This window comes from Suillus fuscotomentosus (assembly GCF_016647785.1).
Source record: "Suillus fuscotomentosus strain FC203 chromosome Unknown F5891scaffold_1, whole genome shotgun sequence".
In the NCBI taxonomy this organism is placed as follows: Eukaryota; Fungi; Basidiomycota; class Agaricomycetes; order Boletales; family Suillaceae; genus Suillus; species Suillus fuscotomentosus.
In genome coordinates, this window is record NW_024539513.1 from 1,369,286 (window position 1) to 1,388,547 (window position 19,262).

General features: G+C 47.5%; 5 protein-coding genes across 5 annotated transcripts; 2 read left to right on the top strand and 3 right to left on the bottom strand.

The window, feature by feature from the left end:
* Positions 1 to 1,109: 1,109 nt before the first annotated feature.
* F5891DRAFT_1180088 (WD40-repeat-containing domain protein) lies at positions 1,110 to 3,218 on the top strand (the record flags this gene model as incomplete). Its single annotated transcript, XM_041365873.1, has 3 exons — positions 1,110 to 2,123; positions 2,175 to 2,343; positions 2,953 to 3,218. The coding sequence occupies 3 exons, from the start codon at positions 1,110 to 1,112 to the stop codon at positions 3,216 to 3,218; spliced, it is 1,449 nt and encodes a 482-aa protein (XP_041234141.1).
* A 365-nt stretch (positions 3,219 to 3,583) lies between these two features.
* F5891DRAFT_1098125 (uncharacterized protein) lies at positions 3,584 to 4,788 on the bottom strand (the record flags this gene model as incomplete). The annotated part of the gene is made up of 4 exons (XM_041363539.1): positions 3,584 to 4,095; positions 4,154 to 4,400; positions 4,453 to 4,594; positions 4,647 to 4,788. The coding sequence occupies 4 exons, from the start codon at positions 4,786 to 4,788 to the stop codon at positions 3,793 to 3,795; spliced, it is 834 nt and encodes a 277-aa protein (XP_041234142.1). The 3' UTR covers positions 3,584 to 3,792.
* Positions 4,789 to 13,075: 8,287 nt separating this feature from the next.
* F5891DRAFT_1134657 (uncharacterized protein) lies at positions 13,076 to 14,468 on the top strand (the record flags this gene model as incomplete). Its single annotated transcript, XM_041364776.1, has 4 exons — positions 13,076 to 13,217; positions 13,270 to 13,411; positions 13,464 to 13,710; positions 13,769 to 14,468. 4 exons carry the CDS (start codon positions 13,076 to 13,078, stop codon positions 14,087 to 14,089), a joined length of 852 nt encoding a protein of 283 aa, XP_041234143.1. The 3' UTR covers positions 14,090 to 14,468.
* A 169-nt stretch (positions 14,469 to 14,637) lies between these two features.
* F5891DRAFT_993865 (IMP dehydrogenase/GMP reductase) lies at positions 14,638 to 16,859 on the bottom strand (the record flags this gene model as incomplete). Its single annotated transcript, XM_041378265.1, has 4 exons — positions 14,638 to 15,005; positions 15,056 to 15,948; positions 16,031 to 16,212; positions 16,385 to 16,859. 4 exons carry the CDS (start codon positions 16,854 to 16,856, stop codon positions 14,981 to 14,983), a joined length of 1,572 nt encoding a protein of 523 aa, XP_041234144.1. The 3' UTR covers positions 14,638 to 14,980.
* A 940-nt stretch (positions 16,860 to 17,799) lies between these two features.
* On the bottom strand, positions 17,800 to 19,061 carry F5891DRAFT_1273146 (uncharacterized protein; the record flags this gene model as incomplete). Its single annotated transcript, XM_041370123.1, has 4 exons — positions 17,800 to 18,351; positions 18,402 to 18,523; positions 18,573 to 18,619; positions 18,676 to 19,061. The coding sequence occupies 4 exons, from the start codon at positions 19,059 to 19,061 to the stop codon at positions 17,800 to 17,802; spliced, it is 1,107 nt and encodes a 368-aa protein (XP_041234145.1).
* Positions 19,062 to 19,262: the final 201 nt, after the last annotated feature.

The window sequence follows — 19,262 nt, forward strand, 5'->3', positions numbered from 1 at the left end:
TTCATTCTACTTATCCGTGTCATATACTGCTGACTCGAATGGCTAACTTATATCTTTACTTGTTAGAACAGTTCGAACGGAAGCCCTTCAAAGGCGAAGGCAACCGAAATGGATATACTCTTCCTACATTGCATCATCCATACTGAATGAATCTGATTACGAGCTGCCCATGTTGGTCTATATAACCGCGAGCCTGCAAGAGATCACCAACGGAGCGGTCTCCAAATCCTGTTTGTTGTTCCATACCCATCACTCGCCGTTCGATCCCGCAGAGTTAAAGATCGTCGTGAATCGCCACCTCATGTGATTGGCGAAGGTGCTCTCCGACTCTTACAGTGCGTCCGAGTGAAATCTCTACTTGCCATCCATCTTATGGGCATTGAGGGTGTCAAAGCTATTTTTATAGACCAGATTTCGTTATTGTGTCGAAGGATAGCGAAAACCCATGGGCAATCCTCGAGCCAGAGATCTTGTCAATATTTGTGGAGCATTTTTCTGTCAGCTTGCCACTTTTCCGGTCGGAAGAGCTGCCAGCCCTCAGGACATACTCGGATTCTTGACATGGACTCTGAGACGGTGGCAATGATCAAAGAGTGACTCGAAACTCGTGTCCATCTAGCGATTACGGAGGATGGCGGTGATGTAGAATACCGAGGGTTTACTAGTGACGAAGGCTTTGTGAAAGTTACGTAAACCCACTCATCGAGGACACAGATACAGCAGTTGTGAAATATGAACACTACAATCAGCTCGGTAAACAGAGACCGCGAAATCGTCTAGCGTCGTACGAGGGGTCAGATGTCGCAAAGGTGCAAAGCAGATTAGTGAAAGACGTCACGCAGGACCGCTTAGTGAAGGTGAAACCGAGTTTGAGTGAAAAACCTAAATAAGAGTCAGGGTCATAAATGGAGTTTGGGCGCTTCAGCTGCACAGCCTATAATACTAGCTGTGAAATAATCACAGGGATGTCACATGTGAATGTACCAGCTGACCTGACCCAAACTCCCATCGTGTCTGGGTGTCCAAACATATCATAGTAAGTGGTGATTTTGGACTTTGTAGGATGAAAGCTGAAATAGCGATGCACTCGGTAGTCGATCCTGAAGATCATGTCTTCATCCATCATTGGAATACAGGAGGCATCGAATATGACGCCCAGCCAGAAATTCGAAGGACACACGGGTTGGGTGACTGGGGCCATACATCTACCAGACGGACAGCGGATGCTGACTTGTTCAAGCGACGGCTCGCTGCGGGTATGGAACCTGAAGAGTGGGAAACAGATAGGAGACGACTGGCGGGATGGAGATAGTGAAGTGCGAACGATAGCGTTGTCTCCGGATGGGATGAGAGTGGTTAGCGGCGGGAGTGTAGATGGCGCAGTGAAGTTGTGGGATATCGACACAGGTAAAGTCATCGCGAAATGGATGGGACATACAAAGGCGGTGTGGTCTGTGTGCTGGAGTCGAGATGGTCAGCGAATGGTGAGCGGATCCTATGATGGGACTGCAAGGCAGTGGGACGTGGAGAACGGAGAGACGATCCTCGGTCCAATTGAAACTGGGCACGAACACGTAGAGGCAGTTGTCTACTCACCAGACATGAGCATGTTCGCGACTGGAGGAGGCACCTTCTCGGTTTCTGATACCGAACACCCAGTGAAAATCTGGGATGCGAAGACAAGCTCGCTTGTCGCAACTCTCAACGGACATACAGATTGGGTGTTTTGCCTGGCTTGGACCCCGGATGGAAAAACGCTTATTTCCGGGTCAGTCGATTCCTCGATTAGGACATGGAATACAACAACCTGGACGCAGCTCGCTGTGCTCGATGGGCACAGCAACGCTGTCTATGGCATTGCAATATCTCCAAATGGCCGCATCCTCGCAAGCGCGTCATACGATAACACAGCACGATTGTGGAATCTCAACAACGGCCAGTCCATCAGTTCACCCTTCCACCATGCGAATTTCGTGAACCGCGTGTCCTTTTCAGCAGATGGAAAGCTACTAGCCACTGGCTGCGATAACCATAACGCATATACATGGGATATTTCTGCAATAGTAAGAGATGCTGGTCTCAACGACCTTCCTTTGGACCAACACGACGAGTCGGTGCTCTCTGTACGAAATTGTTCTCATTGCACCTAAAAAAAGCAAGCTCATATATTCTAGGCTGAAGCTACACAACGTCCTGTGACTCCTGTCTGTCAAACAATTGACGGAGTCTCCACTGGAGTACCTCAAGGTTCCACGCAGAAATCCAGCAGCGCAGCTCAAATCCAGTCATCTTCGCAACCCCATCTTGCCGTCTCTACCTCTACCGCACCTCCCGTCGTTGCTAGTACAACTTCGAACATTAATCCTCATGCAAAGATAAAAAGCATAGGGTGTTGGACTCGGTTCTGGCACTCTATCTGTTGCACCTGCCCTGAGTATACCCACGGCCATCATTAATCTTTTACCACGATCTCTCACGTCCCATATGTTATCTTATTCCTCGAACATATACAATAGAGGTATACCGTTATTTATCGCATGTTTGATGTAATTATCGGGATCTCACGTGGAGCCTCGCACATAGGATTGCTTCTACGAAACGTTTCGTCCGTTCATATAAATAGTAGGTGGTGGAGTCACGCGATTTGCTTCCACGGAACGTTTCGTCCTTACACATGGTAGATCTGGTTTCTAAACTTCATTATCGGCATGCTTACTTGTTACATGTTTACAAGGACATGATGTGCGACGTCGAATTTCGGTCGGACTCAGATGTATATTTCTGTCATTGAGCTACTCCGTCCCCCCACTCAACCTAGGATTGATGTCCTGAAGGCCTTCGGCATTTGTTTTCAGTCTCCCTCCTACTCCCTCAGGGCTCAGAGGCATTGACATCGAATGTTCCATTCATCCTTGTATCATCGTCTCCTTTGAACTATATCTCACCTCACAGAGGAATATTTCAACAAGAGAGAGATGGAAGCCAATTTCCGGACAAACGCTACTGCAGGTAGTTCACGCCCTTCCAATAACACTGCCACCCAGCAATCTAAAGGCACAGCTCAAACGCAGTCGTCTTCGCAATCGCATGCTGCTGTCTCTATGGCGCCTCCCGTCGTCGGTGATACAACTTCGAGCGCTACTCCTCATATGTGTTACGATAAAATACCCTGCACGCTAGATTTGCTTCTGGCTTTTTACCTGTCGTGCCTCTCCTAAGTATACTGACGAGTGGTCATTAATTTTTAGCACAATTTTCTGACTTCCTATGTGTTATCTCTTGATGCAAGTATGGCGACCTCATGTGGAACCCGCACATAATAATCACACGAATTGCTTTCATGGAACGTTTAGTTCTTACATATGGAAGATGGTAGATGTCTGGGCTCCAGCTTCATTATCGACATGGTTATTTACTGTGTAACGTGTTTTATAAGGACATGATGCGCACCGTCAGATTTCGATCGGACTCGGACATCCATTTCTGTCAGTGAGTTATTTGCCAGGCCAATGTCAGTCAACTTGGTAATGATGCATTGATGTCTTGAGGATCTTCGCTCTTTGTTTTCAGTGTCCCTACTCCCTCAGAGGCAATGACATCATCATAGATCCAGATCATGATATGAATCAACACTACACCACTACACCGTTAAATAAAAGACTTATAAATATATCTACGAGCGGTAGGTAACCTTGTAGACAGACGAATTATGGAAATGGTATCATTAGGTCCATTAAACTGACATTCCGCTTCGTAACCGGACATGACTCTCATTCACTGGCGTCTCGGTGCTCACATCTGAGGCCTACTCAAAAGGTACTCATCTTGATACGAATCTGCAGGCTTGTAATCTTCGTTGAGGGGAAGCATGATGCCTGCAACAGCATAGATGATCACAACGGCGTACTCCATGAGCATGTCCATTACGAGGTAAATTTGCCATTCGCCCGTCAAAACATTGAATTTTGCCAGATCGCTGGTGTTGGACTCGGTGGTTCCGGTTATCGAGAACGAATCCGAAGAGAACGTGGACAAGACGCTGTAGAGCGTCCGAATGGCCAGGAATGGAAGTGCGATAGAGATGGCCTTCAAGAGCTAAAGATAAGGCGTAAGAAAATAAGTCGAACAGATGATGGCGCTCCGGAAAGCTCACCTGCTTGCGGTATCTCATGACAAAGCCAACTTGGGTCCATACGTGGACGCAAATGCCGACAAGGATGATGTATAGGGCGCAAAAGAGGATGACACCAACCCTGCGCATGGTATTCCAAGTCGAGCTTGAACTGGAACTTGTCTCATTGGAGATGCCGGTGATGGTAAGGATGAGAGCGATCATGCCGAGGATCTGAAGAAGGCGAAATTGTCTGTTATATCTCGAAAAGCCATCGGGGGTTTGGTACCTATAATAGTGTTCGACGCATTCCATCTACGATGACAACTGGATGAACTTACATCGAGTGCAACAGACCCAGCGTGCAGAGCAACAGTGGAGATAGGCCAGATGACTCTAGGGCATAGCCGCCGATGTAAAGTCCAATGTTTGCGGGTGTGATATCCTCAGCTGCAACAAGCAAAGCACCTCCCAATACTCGGACTGAAGGTATAACAGGGTTAAAACTATAACTGCGATAAATTAAACAACTTACTGATGCTAAATACCAACAACAAGACCCAACCATCACCTCGCGACATTCCGTATTTCATCACCAACCTGATGGAAACGAATAGGAAGGGAATATACATTGCGATGGTCACCGCTGCAAGGATGCCCTGAGTGTCGAGAGCCATTTCTCCTGAGAAACTGAAATTGAGGAAGGAGGAAGAAGAAATTGAATATGGAAAATGATGGGATAGTAGTTGTCAGACTTGTCTGCCTTTTGTATGAAATCATAGCGGAATCAGTTGGACAGCGGGCAGTGGGCGCTCCCTATGCTGCCTCGTTGTATTCATCTCCAAAAAGGTAAACTTCCTTGGATTTGACAGAAGGCTAGCGGCTGCGAGAGGCTGTGATATCGGAAGCAAAGTTGAAGCGGATGCAGATTCCGAACTTCGTACTGCACGGAAAGTTGGAGTAATACTGCGCACCGTATCCAGTATTGTCGGTCCTTAATCACAGCCGATCATTAGGTTAACCGTGATGTGGCTGGCAGGACAACCGGGTACTATCCCTTCTGAGGTCGACAATGTCACTGTACAGCATGTCACATGATATAAGGTCACTGAGCTCGACCGACGACGCAAGAACGGATTCAACATTCAGTACGTACGGTGTTCACTAGTAGACATGTCTACAAGTACGAGGGTGACCATTGGTGCTGTAGGTGACTCGGATGCTGAGACCCGGAGCACGTACATTGTATGTATGTTGTCCGCACGCATGTAAGTTCGATGATCAAAATAGATTGTGATGGAGGCCTATTAGTAGTGCAGAACTGATAGCGAGTGCTGCCAGGCCGTGCGCAACACTTCCCAAGTATTGAAACTCCGTCACGGCACCAAGTCACATTTCTGCGTGACTTTGGCACCTCCTTCAATTGTGATTGTTTAACGTTTAACGTTATAACCTCTGTCAAAAACTTTTGTGCAAGTAGGTAGAAAAACGAGTTTTGTTAAAGTGCCGATTGCACAGGAATAGCACTACATTGTACGGTCCATGATCCATGAGTTGCGGCGCGCACAATATGACAGCTAGCATCATATCGATAGGCCAGAATCCATTTTTGTCTTTTGTTTAGTTGTGGAGCTGGCCAAACAACTTTAAGGGTCCTGCCTTAGGCCAGAATACTGGACTGCGCTCTCATTCGACACTGTCTTTGGACACCATTCTCACCGTGCGTTGGAAACCGCCGTCACATTCCAGCAGCCATGAAGCAATAATGGGTCACTATTTCTGCGCAAATGTAATCCAAGTACAATACAAACCGCCAAACTATCAACGGAGTTCTTCGGCTCTCTCGTCTCACAGTCAGAATACAGCTACAATAATTGTTACTTGACATCTACTGTACAGCTAGTGTTAGACATTGGTATTAATACTCATTGATGCTCCTTCAAATTTCGACACTCTGCTCCCTTGCTCCGACGAAGTATCGTAATAGGCAGCCTAAGGCAGGACCCTTTTTTTTGGCCAGCTCCACAACTAAACAAAAGCGGTGAATGAACAAAAATGGATTCTGGCTATCGATATGATGTTAGCTGGATTGGATTGCAACATAGTTCCTTATATCTGATCGTAAATGCACCGACACACAACCAAAATAACTGTACAGTGGCTGAACAGCCTCCAAGTTGGCAGTGCAAACAACTGGCACAGACAAGTCGTCGGTTTTTAGGCTCCTATGACGCTAGGTAATCCAAACAATGTTCGGCACAGTTTCCGAGCCTACTTCCTCGCATCTCGTTCAGCTTCCGAGTCACTGCGGACTTTACTAGGCTTTTGGAGATGCAGACGAACTGTATACGGTACCCTGTAGGGCACATGTTTTTCGGCAGGGACGAGATGACGCCACACACGTCATTCAGCAGCAGTGGCTCGACAAGCTACTAGGCTATGGGCGATGTGGTCGGAGACTCGGACACGAGCCAGGTCACTACGCCTGCTCGATCATGTACTAACTCGTTGGATATACTGCTCCCCTTCAAAGCTTCCGTCAGAGAACTCGTGAGTCTCCTCAGGGTGCTTTACGTTGATTGCGGTGGTTTTTCGACGTTATACATGGCTTTATATGACTTTCTAACGAAAACCTTGATCCCACTCAAGTTCGACCGACCGAAGACAGCTTAGAGACTGACCCGGTCACTGCTCCATCATCGATTCATCAGCCGAAGATAGGTAACGAATGAAAACAACATATGACCATGTGAAAGCACCGTAATTAGCATGATTGATAGCGAGAACTCATCAGTTCATTGACTCAACGAGCTTTGAGCGTCGTCCTCGCCTGCACCCGCGACAGCCAGTCATATCAGCCAACGCCCATGTCAGTTAAGTGCGTGGGAACCCAGCCTATCAAACAACCACAAGCGTATCTTGCATTTTACATGTCGATGTCAATTAGTGAGAAGTTCCTCTGATGTTCCCGCAAGTAAACATAGCTTATGTGTGGGTATTGCGGATCTCTGTGTATGGGTCTGTATCCGAGTCTATGTATGGATGCATCAATGATAGGGCGTTTGAGCGTAACGATGTCAATTGAACTGACAGTTGGTCGTGGTGATCAAGGATTATGAGGTTTGATAGACATTGCACGGAGCCAGCTTCCCATTGGGTGTTGTTGGGTGTGCCCAATAGAAGGAGGTCAGATGCGCATGAGCGAGATTCTGGCCCATTCTGGTTGCGGCTAGTTCGGAATTCTGCAGGTTATTTCGAGTTGACAACGTTGAAGGCTTGATGCGGAGTGCGAACGCATTATCGGTTTGATCGTTGTGCCATGATCCGTTACAGGAGATACCAACATGGGCTAAATCCGTGAAGTAGCATGTAGCTAAATAGGGTTCAGCACATCTCCTCATACAGTAGAATGTACATCTTACGCACGAGCATTCGCGACTCGGAGATGACGAGCTCGTGGAGCAGTTGGCTGGTGAGAGGCAGATATGGATGATCTGAGGCCCAATTTTGGAATATGATATGATTGGCCAGGCAGTAAACACGATCATGAGGATGTCACATGCAAAACGTAGCTCGAACCTCCAGTGTACTTAACTCTGACTCCACCTTTGGCAAACGCTCATTGTGTCTTGGTACACCAACACTGAGATCTCCTCAGAAACATCAGTCGTAAGTGATGAGTTGAACTTTGTTATGAGATGAAAGCTGAGACGGAGCTGCGCCCAATAGTTGATTGTGTCTTCACCCATCGAAGGAAGGCAGGAAACAATTATGATAAAGCCCCGCCAGAAATTTGAAGGACACACTGAATGGGTCCAGGACGCTATAAATTTGCCACGTGGATAACGAATGATGACCCGTTCAAGAGATGGCTCACTTCGGGTATGAAACATGAAGAGTGGGGAAAAGATAGGAGACGACTTGCGGGACGGGAATAGTGAAGTACAGACCATAGCGTTATATCCGGACGGGAAGCAAGTGCTTAGCGGAAGTGATGATAGTAAAATGAGGTTGGGACATGCAAAGTCATCGCGAGACAGGCGGGGCATACAAAAGCAGTGATGTTGGGGTCGAGATGCGGCCGGAAAACGGTGTCCAATCGAGACTGGGCACGAGGTAGAGGCAGTTGTCTACTCACCGGACATGACCATGTTCGCGACTGCTGGAAGCACCTTCACGATTGCTGATACCAGGGTGCACCCGGACAAAATCTGGGATGTAAAGACTGGCAAGGCCACTCTCAAACTTATGCTGCTGGTTGTTAGACTCGTGACCAGTCTGATTATGCGCACGAGCCAAGATGGAAAAAACATTTTTGTGAGCACAAACATATGCAAACATGTTGCATTGACGTAATGCACTGTTAGAGCTAGTTCGGTAACCCAAGGTAAAGTAAATTTGCCAACTTCAAGGATGATGTAAGGCCGGCACAGTAGGTGCCGATAGCTGAGTTTCAACCTTATGATATCAATATTAGTAGGACTTGTTATCCATCGCGCTCATTGCTTTAGGGATAGATTATGGATACCATTGACCCCTTGCTCCAACAACTCGCTCAAGCCCAGGCTGTTCAGCCGCCAGCTGCAGGCCGTCGGCAGAATCATATGCGAATCCTACGTCACATTGCACTACTCGTCAGTGTCCTTCTGACTGCTACGCACTCATTGCTTCAGGACTCTGTACCTGAGGCATACCACACATCGGCCCTCTCAGGTGAAGAATGGGTCATGGAACTCATCACTGGTCACCCGGATCGTATGCGATGCGAACTTGGCATGCATGCAGATGTCTTTCACGCGCTCATAGCCGAACTTCGTGTTTTGGGTTATGCTAGCTCACGCCACGTTTCGCTCGAAGAGCAACTTGCCATCTTTCTATATACGTGCGTTACAGGGCTAACGATCCGTCATGTCGGGGAGCGTTTTCAACGGTCAAACGACACCATCTCAAAGTAAGTTTGTTTTTAATGTTATTTATGATGAGCTCACAAATAATTCCAGGTATTTCCGGAAGATCTTGTTTATCTTTGCGTCCCCCCCGTTCTACACAACATACGTATGTTCTCCCAACGACACCGATGACATCTCCAGCAACATCCGTAACAATCCAAAATTCTGGCCTTACTTCAAGGACGCTATCGGTGCGATCGACGGCAGCCACATCCATGCTCGCCCCTCATCATCTGATCGCCCCTCGTATCGTAATCGCAAAGGTTTTATTTCTCAAAACTGTCTATTCGCCTGCACCTTCAACCTCAAATTCTCCTACGCTCTCACTGGCTGGGAGGGATCCGCCACAGACGCACGCCTCTATGACGAGGCTCGTTCAGGCAGTTTGTATATCCCTCCCGGCAAATATTTCTTAGCGGATGCGGGATTCCCTTTGTGTGACGAGCTCTTAGTCCCCTACCGCAGTGTCCGTTATCATTTGGCTGAATGGGGACGTGCTAATCTTAGGTATGTTTTATTTATTTTATATTTTAGGTTTTTTAATAACTATTCTATGTTTGCAGACCAACAACCAAAGAAGAGCTCTTCAATCTGCGACACTCATCCGCTCGAAATGTGATTGAGCGGATCTTTGGCGTGTTAAAACGCCGTTTTCGTATTCTGTTGCTCTCACCTGAATATCCTATGACCATCCAGGCACGTATACCTGCTGCGCTATGCGCGATTCACAATTTCATATCGACTCACAACCCTGACGACAACGTGCTCCCGGACGACGACAATGAACACTTCGATTACGACAACCCGGAGCACCAAGGGATCCCCGATGATGAGGAGGAGTTTGACGGAGCGGGAGGCATGAAGGAAGTGCGCAATCGTATTGCGCGCTGCATGTGGGAAGATTATCAGACTGTTTTGCAGCAGCGGGGCCTGCTAGATGACTCCTTTGAAGATTCTGACAATGATATGTAGCACTGTAGCACGACTCTCATGTATCCGCCGCCATCAAAGCACAAGATGTTTGCATTACCATGCTTCAACTACTGCATTATCATCATATGTTGTGTCAATAGCGCATTTTACATGAGTATACTAACTACCAGGCGCAGGAAGTTGAAGTCCCAACCGCTGGGCTGTGGAAAGAATAAAAGCACGGCGCATCTCCTTGTCAGCAGTCTGTGTGTATATGTCAGTAGCTGCAGGGTCCATAGAAAAAACCTGTTGTATTATAAGCCGCTCTGCGAACGGCAACTCTGCATCCTCAACCTGCAACATCTGCATGGCCCTCGAGCGCTGGTCCATTACCCGATCCTCAGGATAGACCATGCGCTCAGCAATTACATCTGTCAAGCGATTGACAGAGCTCTGGAATCCCATCACGGCTACAGCTGTGGTGGCCTTCGATATCTTGGTGTCCAACGTGTTAGTGTTCTTGGTGGAACCGCCCTGAGTCTGTGCATGGCCTCCTGATCCACGGCCTGATGCGCGGCCTGATACTGTCTTCGCTCTTTTGATAGAGCTCGACTCGGAGGGAGGCGGCATTTGCATTTGAGAAACTGAGGTAGATGCAGATGAGGCGGTCAGCTCCATGTCGGTGTGAGAACGTTTGCCAGGAGGAGGCATGAAGGACGGAGAAGCAGGAGGAGGCATGAAGGACGGAGAAGTAGGAGGAGGCATGAAGGATGGAGAAGCAGGTGTAGAAGTGAGGGCAGCTGCTGCAGGGGCGGTGCTAGGACCAGCAACACCAGCACTAGATGTGGCAATAATGGGACCAATCATGGTATTGTGTTCACCTGCGGGTACGCTAGGACTGGAGCTTGAGCTTAAGGGAGGGGGGAGAGCTATATTGGGTTGGTACCCTGTGCGCCCTCGGGCGCCACTGCCTCGTGGTATTATGCCGTCCATTTGCTCGTAGTGTCTCCATCCCGATGCACGAAAAGGGCGCATGACTGAATTTCCCTATTATCAAACAGTGAGACGCATGAAATAGCATTAGTGAACTTGACGTACCTTCTTGGAAACATATTCATTCCATACTGAGGTTGAAGCCTCACCCTCGACATTTGCCCCTCTAATATTGTCCCAGTGGACACCAGACTGCTGGCGATACTTCTGAATAGCATTGAAAGTCTGCTTTAACTACACAATCTATTATCAAGTCTATAAATAAATTATATATTGATAGGACTTACTGACGCCCATTTTGTCTTACACATTGCCCCACTCTTCGCTGGACCATGCTCCAGGTACTCAGCAATAGCCTCTGCAGCGCCATTGTACGTCACATCTTTGAAGTTGCCAGCATCACCGATCTTGTCCCGATTGTTGGATAGGTAGAGGAGAAACTGATCAACCTCTGTGTCGGTCCAAACAGCCCTCTCTGTAGTAGTATGAGATGACTCCTGAGCCATGGAGAGGATGTGGACTTGAGCTGATAACACTATCGATATGACACTAGCCCAGATGTTGTTCCGATTGCATAGATCTTGAGTCGTATGCTGGGGTGTGTGATAGCTAGACATGGGATCAAAGGAAGTTCAAGCTCCGATGTCGGTCTCCAAACCGGAAGCTACTGTGCCGACCTTACATCATCCTTGAAGTTGGCAAATTTACTTTACCTTGGGTTACCGAACTAGCTCTTAGGCTTTACACCAGAGACATTGCCGGATTGGCTGGAAGCTAATATTTTACATCTATTGTTCGATGTTGAACCTAAACAAATAGAGCACAAATGTAAAAATTGTGGTTGAAATTGATTCCCTACCAGATTTATCTCCAAATGAAGAATATATAGACCACAATATTGAGAATTTGAAAGGAAGGCTTTGTTTGTGCACCAGATCCATGCTCATATTGAAATTATGACAATAATATTTTGTATGTGCAGATCTGGTTTGTATTATTCTGAATTTGTTCGATGACTGACCAATAAGAAATTGTTATACCAAATATGTATAGGGTTCATATTTAAAATTTGTAATTAAAATTGATCAGCCACCATATTCATACTTAAATTCTATATATGACACGTATCTTAGAGCAAAACAGATTTTATTTCAAAGTTTAGATATGTGATGTCATCAGATTTAGGATATTGTCTCCCCAATTTGGCTATATGTCATATCACGAACATATGTAAAATTTGATATCCAATACTACTGCAGTACAGATCCTATCACCAATGCAAAATATTTCTGCGGATATGATACCAATCTGTGCTTCAGACAGATTCCGTCCTGCCTCAGGTGTTAGTGTTGCGGCTGAGAGCAACACTACGGCGAATCAGAATCATCGTCTTCTGTTATTGTAACGCTACCATACTTCCTGCAGGCACTGTATTTCTCGAAGGTGCTTAAACACCTATTTAGCAGGCGAAACCGACATTTCAACTGTGGAGGGGGTGATAATAACCTCCTTCAACCGCAATCAATTTCGCCTTGAGCGAGCGATCCGCATTGAGCGCACATTGATCTTCAGCGATGTTTCATGAACATCCATGATGGCAAATTTAGGTGTGATAATCATACTGATCTGGCGATTATGTCCGGCTGAACAACTGTACAGTTTTTAAAATTATATCTTACATTCGGAACATCTCAGCCAGCTCTCATTCTCGGAGGTCAAGGCTTACAATTCGAACACAGTCCAAACAAGTTCAAACGGTTCATACGAAAGTCAGAGAACTATGAACATTGAACCTAACTACAGAGAACATAGGTTGAACCAAACGAAATATGAACCGGGCCCAGTAGTTAGTTTAGTGTCCGAACCCGGTCCAGACGGTTCATGAATTGGAGCATCAGCAACTTCATTTGTGGAGTGCCGATTGCGCCGGAAGGGAAATACCAGCATTCTGTCAAATTCAGAAGGTGCGCCTTTCTAAACGCAACGCCTCGGGCACCACAGAGGTCATCACTCACTGCCTCTTTTCCGCCATGATCTCCTACAAAAGGCAGGCAAACATCCCATCTTTTCCCATACTTTTATCCCTCCTCCTTCTTTGACTCCAGCAAACATGGCTCTCAACTCTCAGGGAATCCTTGCAGCGGTGACCATCGCAATGTATATTCCCTTCCTGTTCGTTTCTCTCAGGTTGGTGATGAAGTACGGAATGTCGCGAGGTGATGGTTGGGTCTTGTTGTTGGTGTTCAGCATCAGTAAGTTGTTTAATTTATTGCAGTCATAGTTTTAACCTTGTTACACCTTCAGTCCGGGTATTGGGTGGTTCTTTGCTTGTCGCAGCTGAGGATATCACGCCCGCAAACACTTCGCTTTACATCGGCGGCTATGCCTTAGAGTCATCTGGCCTATCCCCACTGTTGCTTTGCACGCTGGGTCTGTTGCACTCGATGTAAGTTGATCCAGTTGTCATCATAGATGGAATGCGCTGAACACTATCATAGGTTCCAAACTCCTGATGGCTTTTCGAGATATAACAGACAATTCCGCCTTCTTCAACTCCTTGGCACGGTCGCTCTCATCCTTGTCATCGTCGGTATCTCCGAAGCGTCAAGTTCCAGCTCAAGCTCGAGTGCAAACACCATGCGCAGGGCTGGTGCCATCCTCTTTTGTGTCTTATACATTATCCTTGTCGGCATTTGCATCTTTCTATGGACACGAATCCACTTTGTTTTGAGATATCGCAAGCAGGTGAGTTTTCCGCAGCATCGTCATCTATTCGACTTATTTTCTGACGCCTTATCTTTAGCTCTTGAAGGCTGTCTCCATCGCACTGCCATTCCTGGCCATTCGGACGCTCTACAGCGTCCTGTCCACGTTCTCTTCGAGTTCGTTCTCGATAACCGAAACTAGCGAGCCCAACACTAGCGACCTGGCAAAATTCAATATTTTGACGGGCGAATGGCAAATCTACCTCGTAATGGACATGCTCATGGAGTATGCCATTGTGATCATCTATTCTGTTGCAGGCATCGTGCTTCCCCTCAACGAAGATTACAAGTCTGCAGGTTCGTATCAAGATGAGTACCCCTTGAGTAAGCCTCAGATGTCAGCACCGAGGCGCCAGTGAATGAGAGTCGTGTCCAGTAACGAAGCGGTTAATGGATTTAATAATACCATCCTCATGACACATCTGTTTGCGGGCTCACTCACCACCCGTAAATATGAATACAATAGACGTAACCGTGGTTCTCGATTGAGCTAGCGCTGATACAGTGCGCACTTTTACCAGCCATACATCTAGGCACATACAAGTACTTATGTCGATGAATGAGATACTTACACATGTCATGCAGTTCAAAACTTGTCCGATATTTTATTTGACCTCAATTCACATTTAATTACCTGTCGACATGACAGTTCGCTTTTGGGCCTCAGGCTCGTGAACGGGTTAATGTAATGTTAGCTAAAGCACCACTTACAAAGTTCAATCCGACACTTCAATAATCGTTATGCGTGATGTTCAACATCGATAACGTCTACGTGCGTGGGCGCCGACTAGCTGTAATCCAAAAATGCCACATTCATTATCTCAACGGATGTCAGGCCTGGCCATCTTCAAGACACCCCCGCGACCCGGACTGTTTGGAAGCCACACTGCCTTCATTGCGAACCACCGCTAAAGCCATGTAGCAATATTCACGCGCGGTGATGTTATACCAAAGTTTGTAAAGAAAGATGGAACATCGAGGTGACTATTATCATTGATTGCGAAAGTTCTGGTGGTAAGAGACGGTAAAATATACGTCTTGCGCACCAAATGAGTAGCGAGCATTGGCGACTCGGAGATGGCGGGAGTAGTCCATGAGTGAATCATTGAACTTGATCATGCACAGCCCAGCTATGATCACAGCTTCCTCCAATCAACAATGATGAATATACAATTTTCCCTTATTTTGCAACAACGCAGGAGCCTACGTGTATGATACTGGTCACGTTGGGTAATACGCGAACCGTCGTATCAGGCATACAATCTCTTCGTGTACCTGCAGAAAAAATCAGCGACACATTGCAATGGGATGTCATCATTACTCACGAATGCAAACCATGAACACCCCCCTCCACCTGAGCACTAGGCGTCCTTACTTCGAATCTAACACGACCCTCTTTCACACCTGCCTGCAACTCTGAAACACTGCGAACGCCGATATCCTGGAGACTGTGCTGAACACCGACGTGTAGGTATGGAACAAATGCCTCGACGCTGCCCTTGTCTTGGACGTCACCTGACACACCCTGAGCGACTTTGACAGCGGAGGACTCGGAGAAATAGCGTGACGTGGCGGCATTCTCGTGTGGCTTGCTCGAAAGGTGTGGAGTGTGTTTCGTGGAACCAGGCTTGCTATTGACCTGACCAGACGCGCCAGGTCTACCCTGCTCCATAGCCTCAAGACTACCCATGCCTCGGTAGGACTTCACACGCTTCCCATCGTGGTAGAAGTACTCTCCCGGAGCTTCTGTGGTGCCTGCAAGAAGCCCTCCCATCATCACAGCGCTCGCACCAAGCGAGAGTGCCTTGACAATGTGCCCGATATTGCTGATACCACCATCTGCAATCACCGGGATACCGAACTTGGATGCAAACTCGGCAACAGCAAACACAGCTGTGGCCTGTGGACGACCAACAGCCATGACCTCCTGTGTGATACAAATGGAGCCGCTACCCATACCGACGCGGAGAGCGTCTGCCCCAGCAGCGATGAGGCTGGCAGCTTGCTCACGAGTGACGACGTTGCCTGCGATGACCTCGAGCTTCGGGAACGTCTGCTTGATCCATTGAATCATGTCAATCTGAAAGATGGAGTTGCCCTGCGATGAGTCAAGTACGACGATATCAAGACCAGCCTCAACGAGAAGCTTGAGGCGCCCTTTGTCGCTGGGTCGTGTGCCGACTGCAGCTGCAGCATACAGCTGCTTGCTGTTAGGATTCTTACTTAGCAAGTGGGTAGTTTTGGTTTTTAAGTAGGTCAGAGCGGGCAAGGAGAGAGGTAAGACGGCCTTGGTCATCGACAATGGGGAGTTTGCCCTTTTTGGAAGAACGGAGGATCTGGTTGGCCTCTGCGAGCGTGACACCCTGGGGAGCAGTGACAAGAGACTTGGTCATGACCTCACTGAGGAGTGTCTGAGGCGACTCAAATTGTACGTCGCGTGAGGTCACGATACCAACAAGTATAGCTCCCAGGTGTCCAGTTTCTAAAGAATTCGCATTAGTTTTTGATCACACGAGCACGATAAACAAAATAAAAGGTCAGATGGCCAAAGAAAATGATATCCGCAGATCACAGGTAAAACCCGTTACTCGGAAGAACGAAGGTTATTGGTAGATGTATTCATCAAGGAGACGCAGGTGAAACACATAACGCACCTGTAATAGGAATACCACAGAAACCAAGACGTGCCTTGATATCAAGGACATCTGCAACCGTGTGATTTGGAGAGAAGACGACAGGATCCGCGATGAAACCATTCTCATGCCTTTTGACGGCTCGAACCATAGCCGCTTGAGATTCGGGAGACTGATTGTGATGAATGACACCGATGCCACCCAGCAGCGCGAGACTGATGGCCATGTCAGTCTCTGTAACGGTATCCATAGGACTACTCATGAATGGGGTTCTGAGAACGACATTACGAGTGATTTTGGTATCAGTGATCACATCAGAAGCAGGGAAATCGATCTTCCCGGGAAGCATAAGAAAGTCGTTATAAGTGAGACCGCCATGGATGCGGGAATCCATGAGATCCTTGACGGAGAGACCGTCTAAGCATTGGTAAGATGCTAGATGGGCGACGGCGTCTGAGGAAGATAGGACAGTTGCTGTCGATTGGGCAGGCATTTTCAAATCGAGGAAGTGGGCGAAGCCTGTAAAAAAACGCGTGACGCTTATATAAGCGAAAACTCCTAGGGCATGAGCTTTGTTCTCAGCAGCTTGTTCGTGAGGCGCGCGAGTAAGCATCATATGTATAGACTCATTTGATGCGATATCACATTGAATGTCATGATCAGATTAATATTTGGGTGCGTAGTACAATATCAAAGGCTAGGCGTTAGTTATACAGTCTAGGAAATCATCACGTGATCAGATAAGTTTTAGACCTGTAACGATGATCGTACCATGGACACGGCGAGCAAGAGGCGGGCTCACCCTTTCCTCTTATTTGCAGCTAATCAACCCACCATCAATACCTCCATTCTCGACTATACAGCAATTTGCACAGTGGCAATTTTGAATGATCTCCACAGTGCGGTCTTCGGAACAGTGAAACAAAAATGCATTGCCGCTGTTATAACCCGCGAGGTTTCCGCACTCATACTGTCCTGCAAATATCTTTCAGTCGAGCGAACTTAGCATCATTGAATCTCATCAAGTGGCATCGATTCGGATCTCGGGACCTTCGAGATTGTCACCAGAGACTACTGCAAGTAGAGGAACATCTTGAAGCGTCCCAGAACTAATGGTTCTAATCATGCTTATCTGAACCTTTTGATGCCTCCTGTCGAAAAAGTGATACAGCCTTGAAGTGTGTAAGAGTCGTGCTAAGCCAGTGAGTTACATCGCATTGGTATCAGAGATGCAGACGCTGCTCGACACTGAGGTGCTTGCAACCCACCGGCATTTTCTTCTGTCTATCTTCCAATGCCCGCCTTCCACTGGTGGGAAAGGGTTCTGATGGTAGGAAATGTCTTTTTCAAAATTTCAAATTATCAGTATACAAGTCCCCCGCCACCCATCCTAACAGTATCCAAAACGGCCCTCACCAGCTCATTCCATAACTGTCTCACAATCGAATCGCCACGTGTTTCGAATAATCTCCTCCGTACCAGTCCGCAGGTGTCTCTAAGCGCCGCCGTCTCCGAAGGACCAAAGACAGTAGGGGAACTAGGAAGAACAAAACCGATAGAGTGGCTATTCTGTTTGCGGTGAAATAGTGGTTGAAATAAGACCGAATGAATACTAGGGAGGTTGGGGGCTGTGCAGTCGCGAGATTGTGGTCGACTGGAGGGAGGTGGGAGATGTGAACAGCACTGGCACTTGAACTCCCTTGTGGCATGCTTTGGTTGTGGTGGTGGCGAGGGGATCTAGTTACCGTGACGTCTGAAACTGCAGAGGTGGAAGATGCGGATTGTTGGCGGGTAAGTTTTGGACGATGGGATGCTGGAACTGCGGTGCGGGTGGATGTGGTGGATAGAGAGGAGGAGGAAGATGCTGAGGATAGAGAACGGAGTGGAGGTATTGGTATAGGGGAGGGAGGAGGCTCGTGTTTTGGCGTCTCCCGCTTTGTACTCTCTAGCGCTTGAGTATGTTGAGCCTCAAGAGCCAAATGAAGTTCCTGAAAATATCGTGTTCAGTATAACACAAGAATCATGAACTTAAACTCACGCGTCTTTTGTCAGACGAGAGCTCATTCTCGTATGACAGAAATTCTTTGACATATTCCCACTCGCCCAAACGAGGCAAGACATGCAAGCAGTAGAGTTCCAGAACTTTGTGATACGATTCACCTGTGGAAGGTACGAAATCGTATTACCCGCGTTTCTACAGCCAGTCCACTGTGATCTCGCGGCCAATATTTGGACAATCTATCTTGATGCTGGATGCTATGAGTGTGATGACGACTTAGTGCGGAAGGAATGCGGAGCTAGGCTTTCGATACAGTGATGAAGGAGTAAACAAAGCGAGAGATCGAGCATACAAATTGGAAATAAATGATTGGGGAGACAAGAGTAGGGATTCTCGGAGTGGCTGTGGTAAATCAACGAGGTCTGGAGTAGAAGAGAAGACGGTGGTCTCAAGGGTGATGCGAAGGATGTCCCACTTTCTCCGGTGGACATCTAGGGGATCAGGCGAGGGCACGAGGGGAGGTGGGAGGAGCGCGAATGCAGCGCTTGATAGTGTGAACGTGATTGCGACGTCTCGGTGAAGGAATGCTCTCGCCGCACGGTTGTACAGTGATTGTAGCGTTGCCTCCGTCGTCGACGAACTTTTGCTGGTCGGTTTATGAAGTAGTTTGTCCGACGTCGAGACAGTCGCCGTTGCCATCGTTGTCGTAGCGGTCGGCATTGGCGGTCTAAACTGAAACTATCAGGGTTAGGGTCTAGTCAAGCTAACACCAATTGGAAGTCGCTCCGTTCTTCCAATATGTAGATGTAGATATAGCCCTTCGCGGGAAGATTAACGGCGGACATAGCGCTTGACCAACAAAACGATTCACTCTGCAGTGCATAATGTTGTCCCGATATC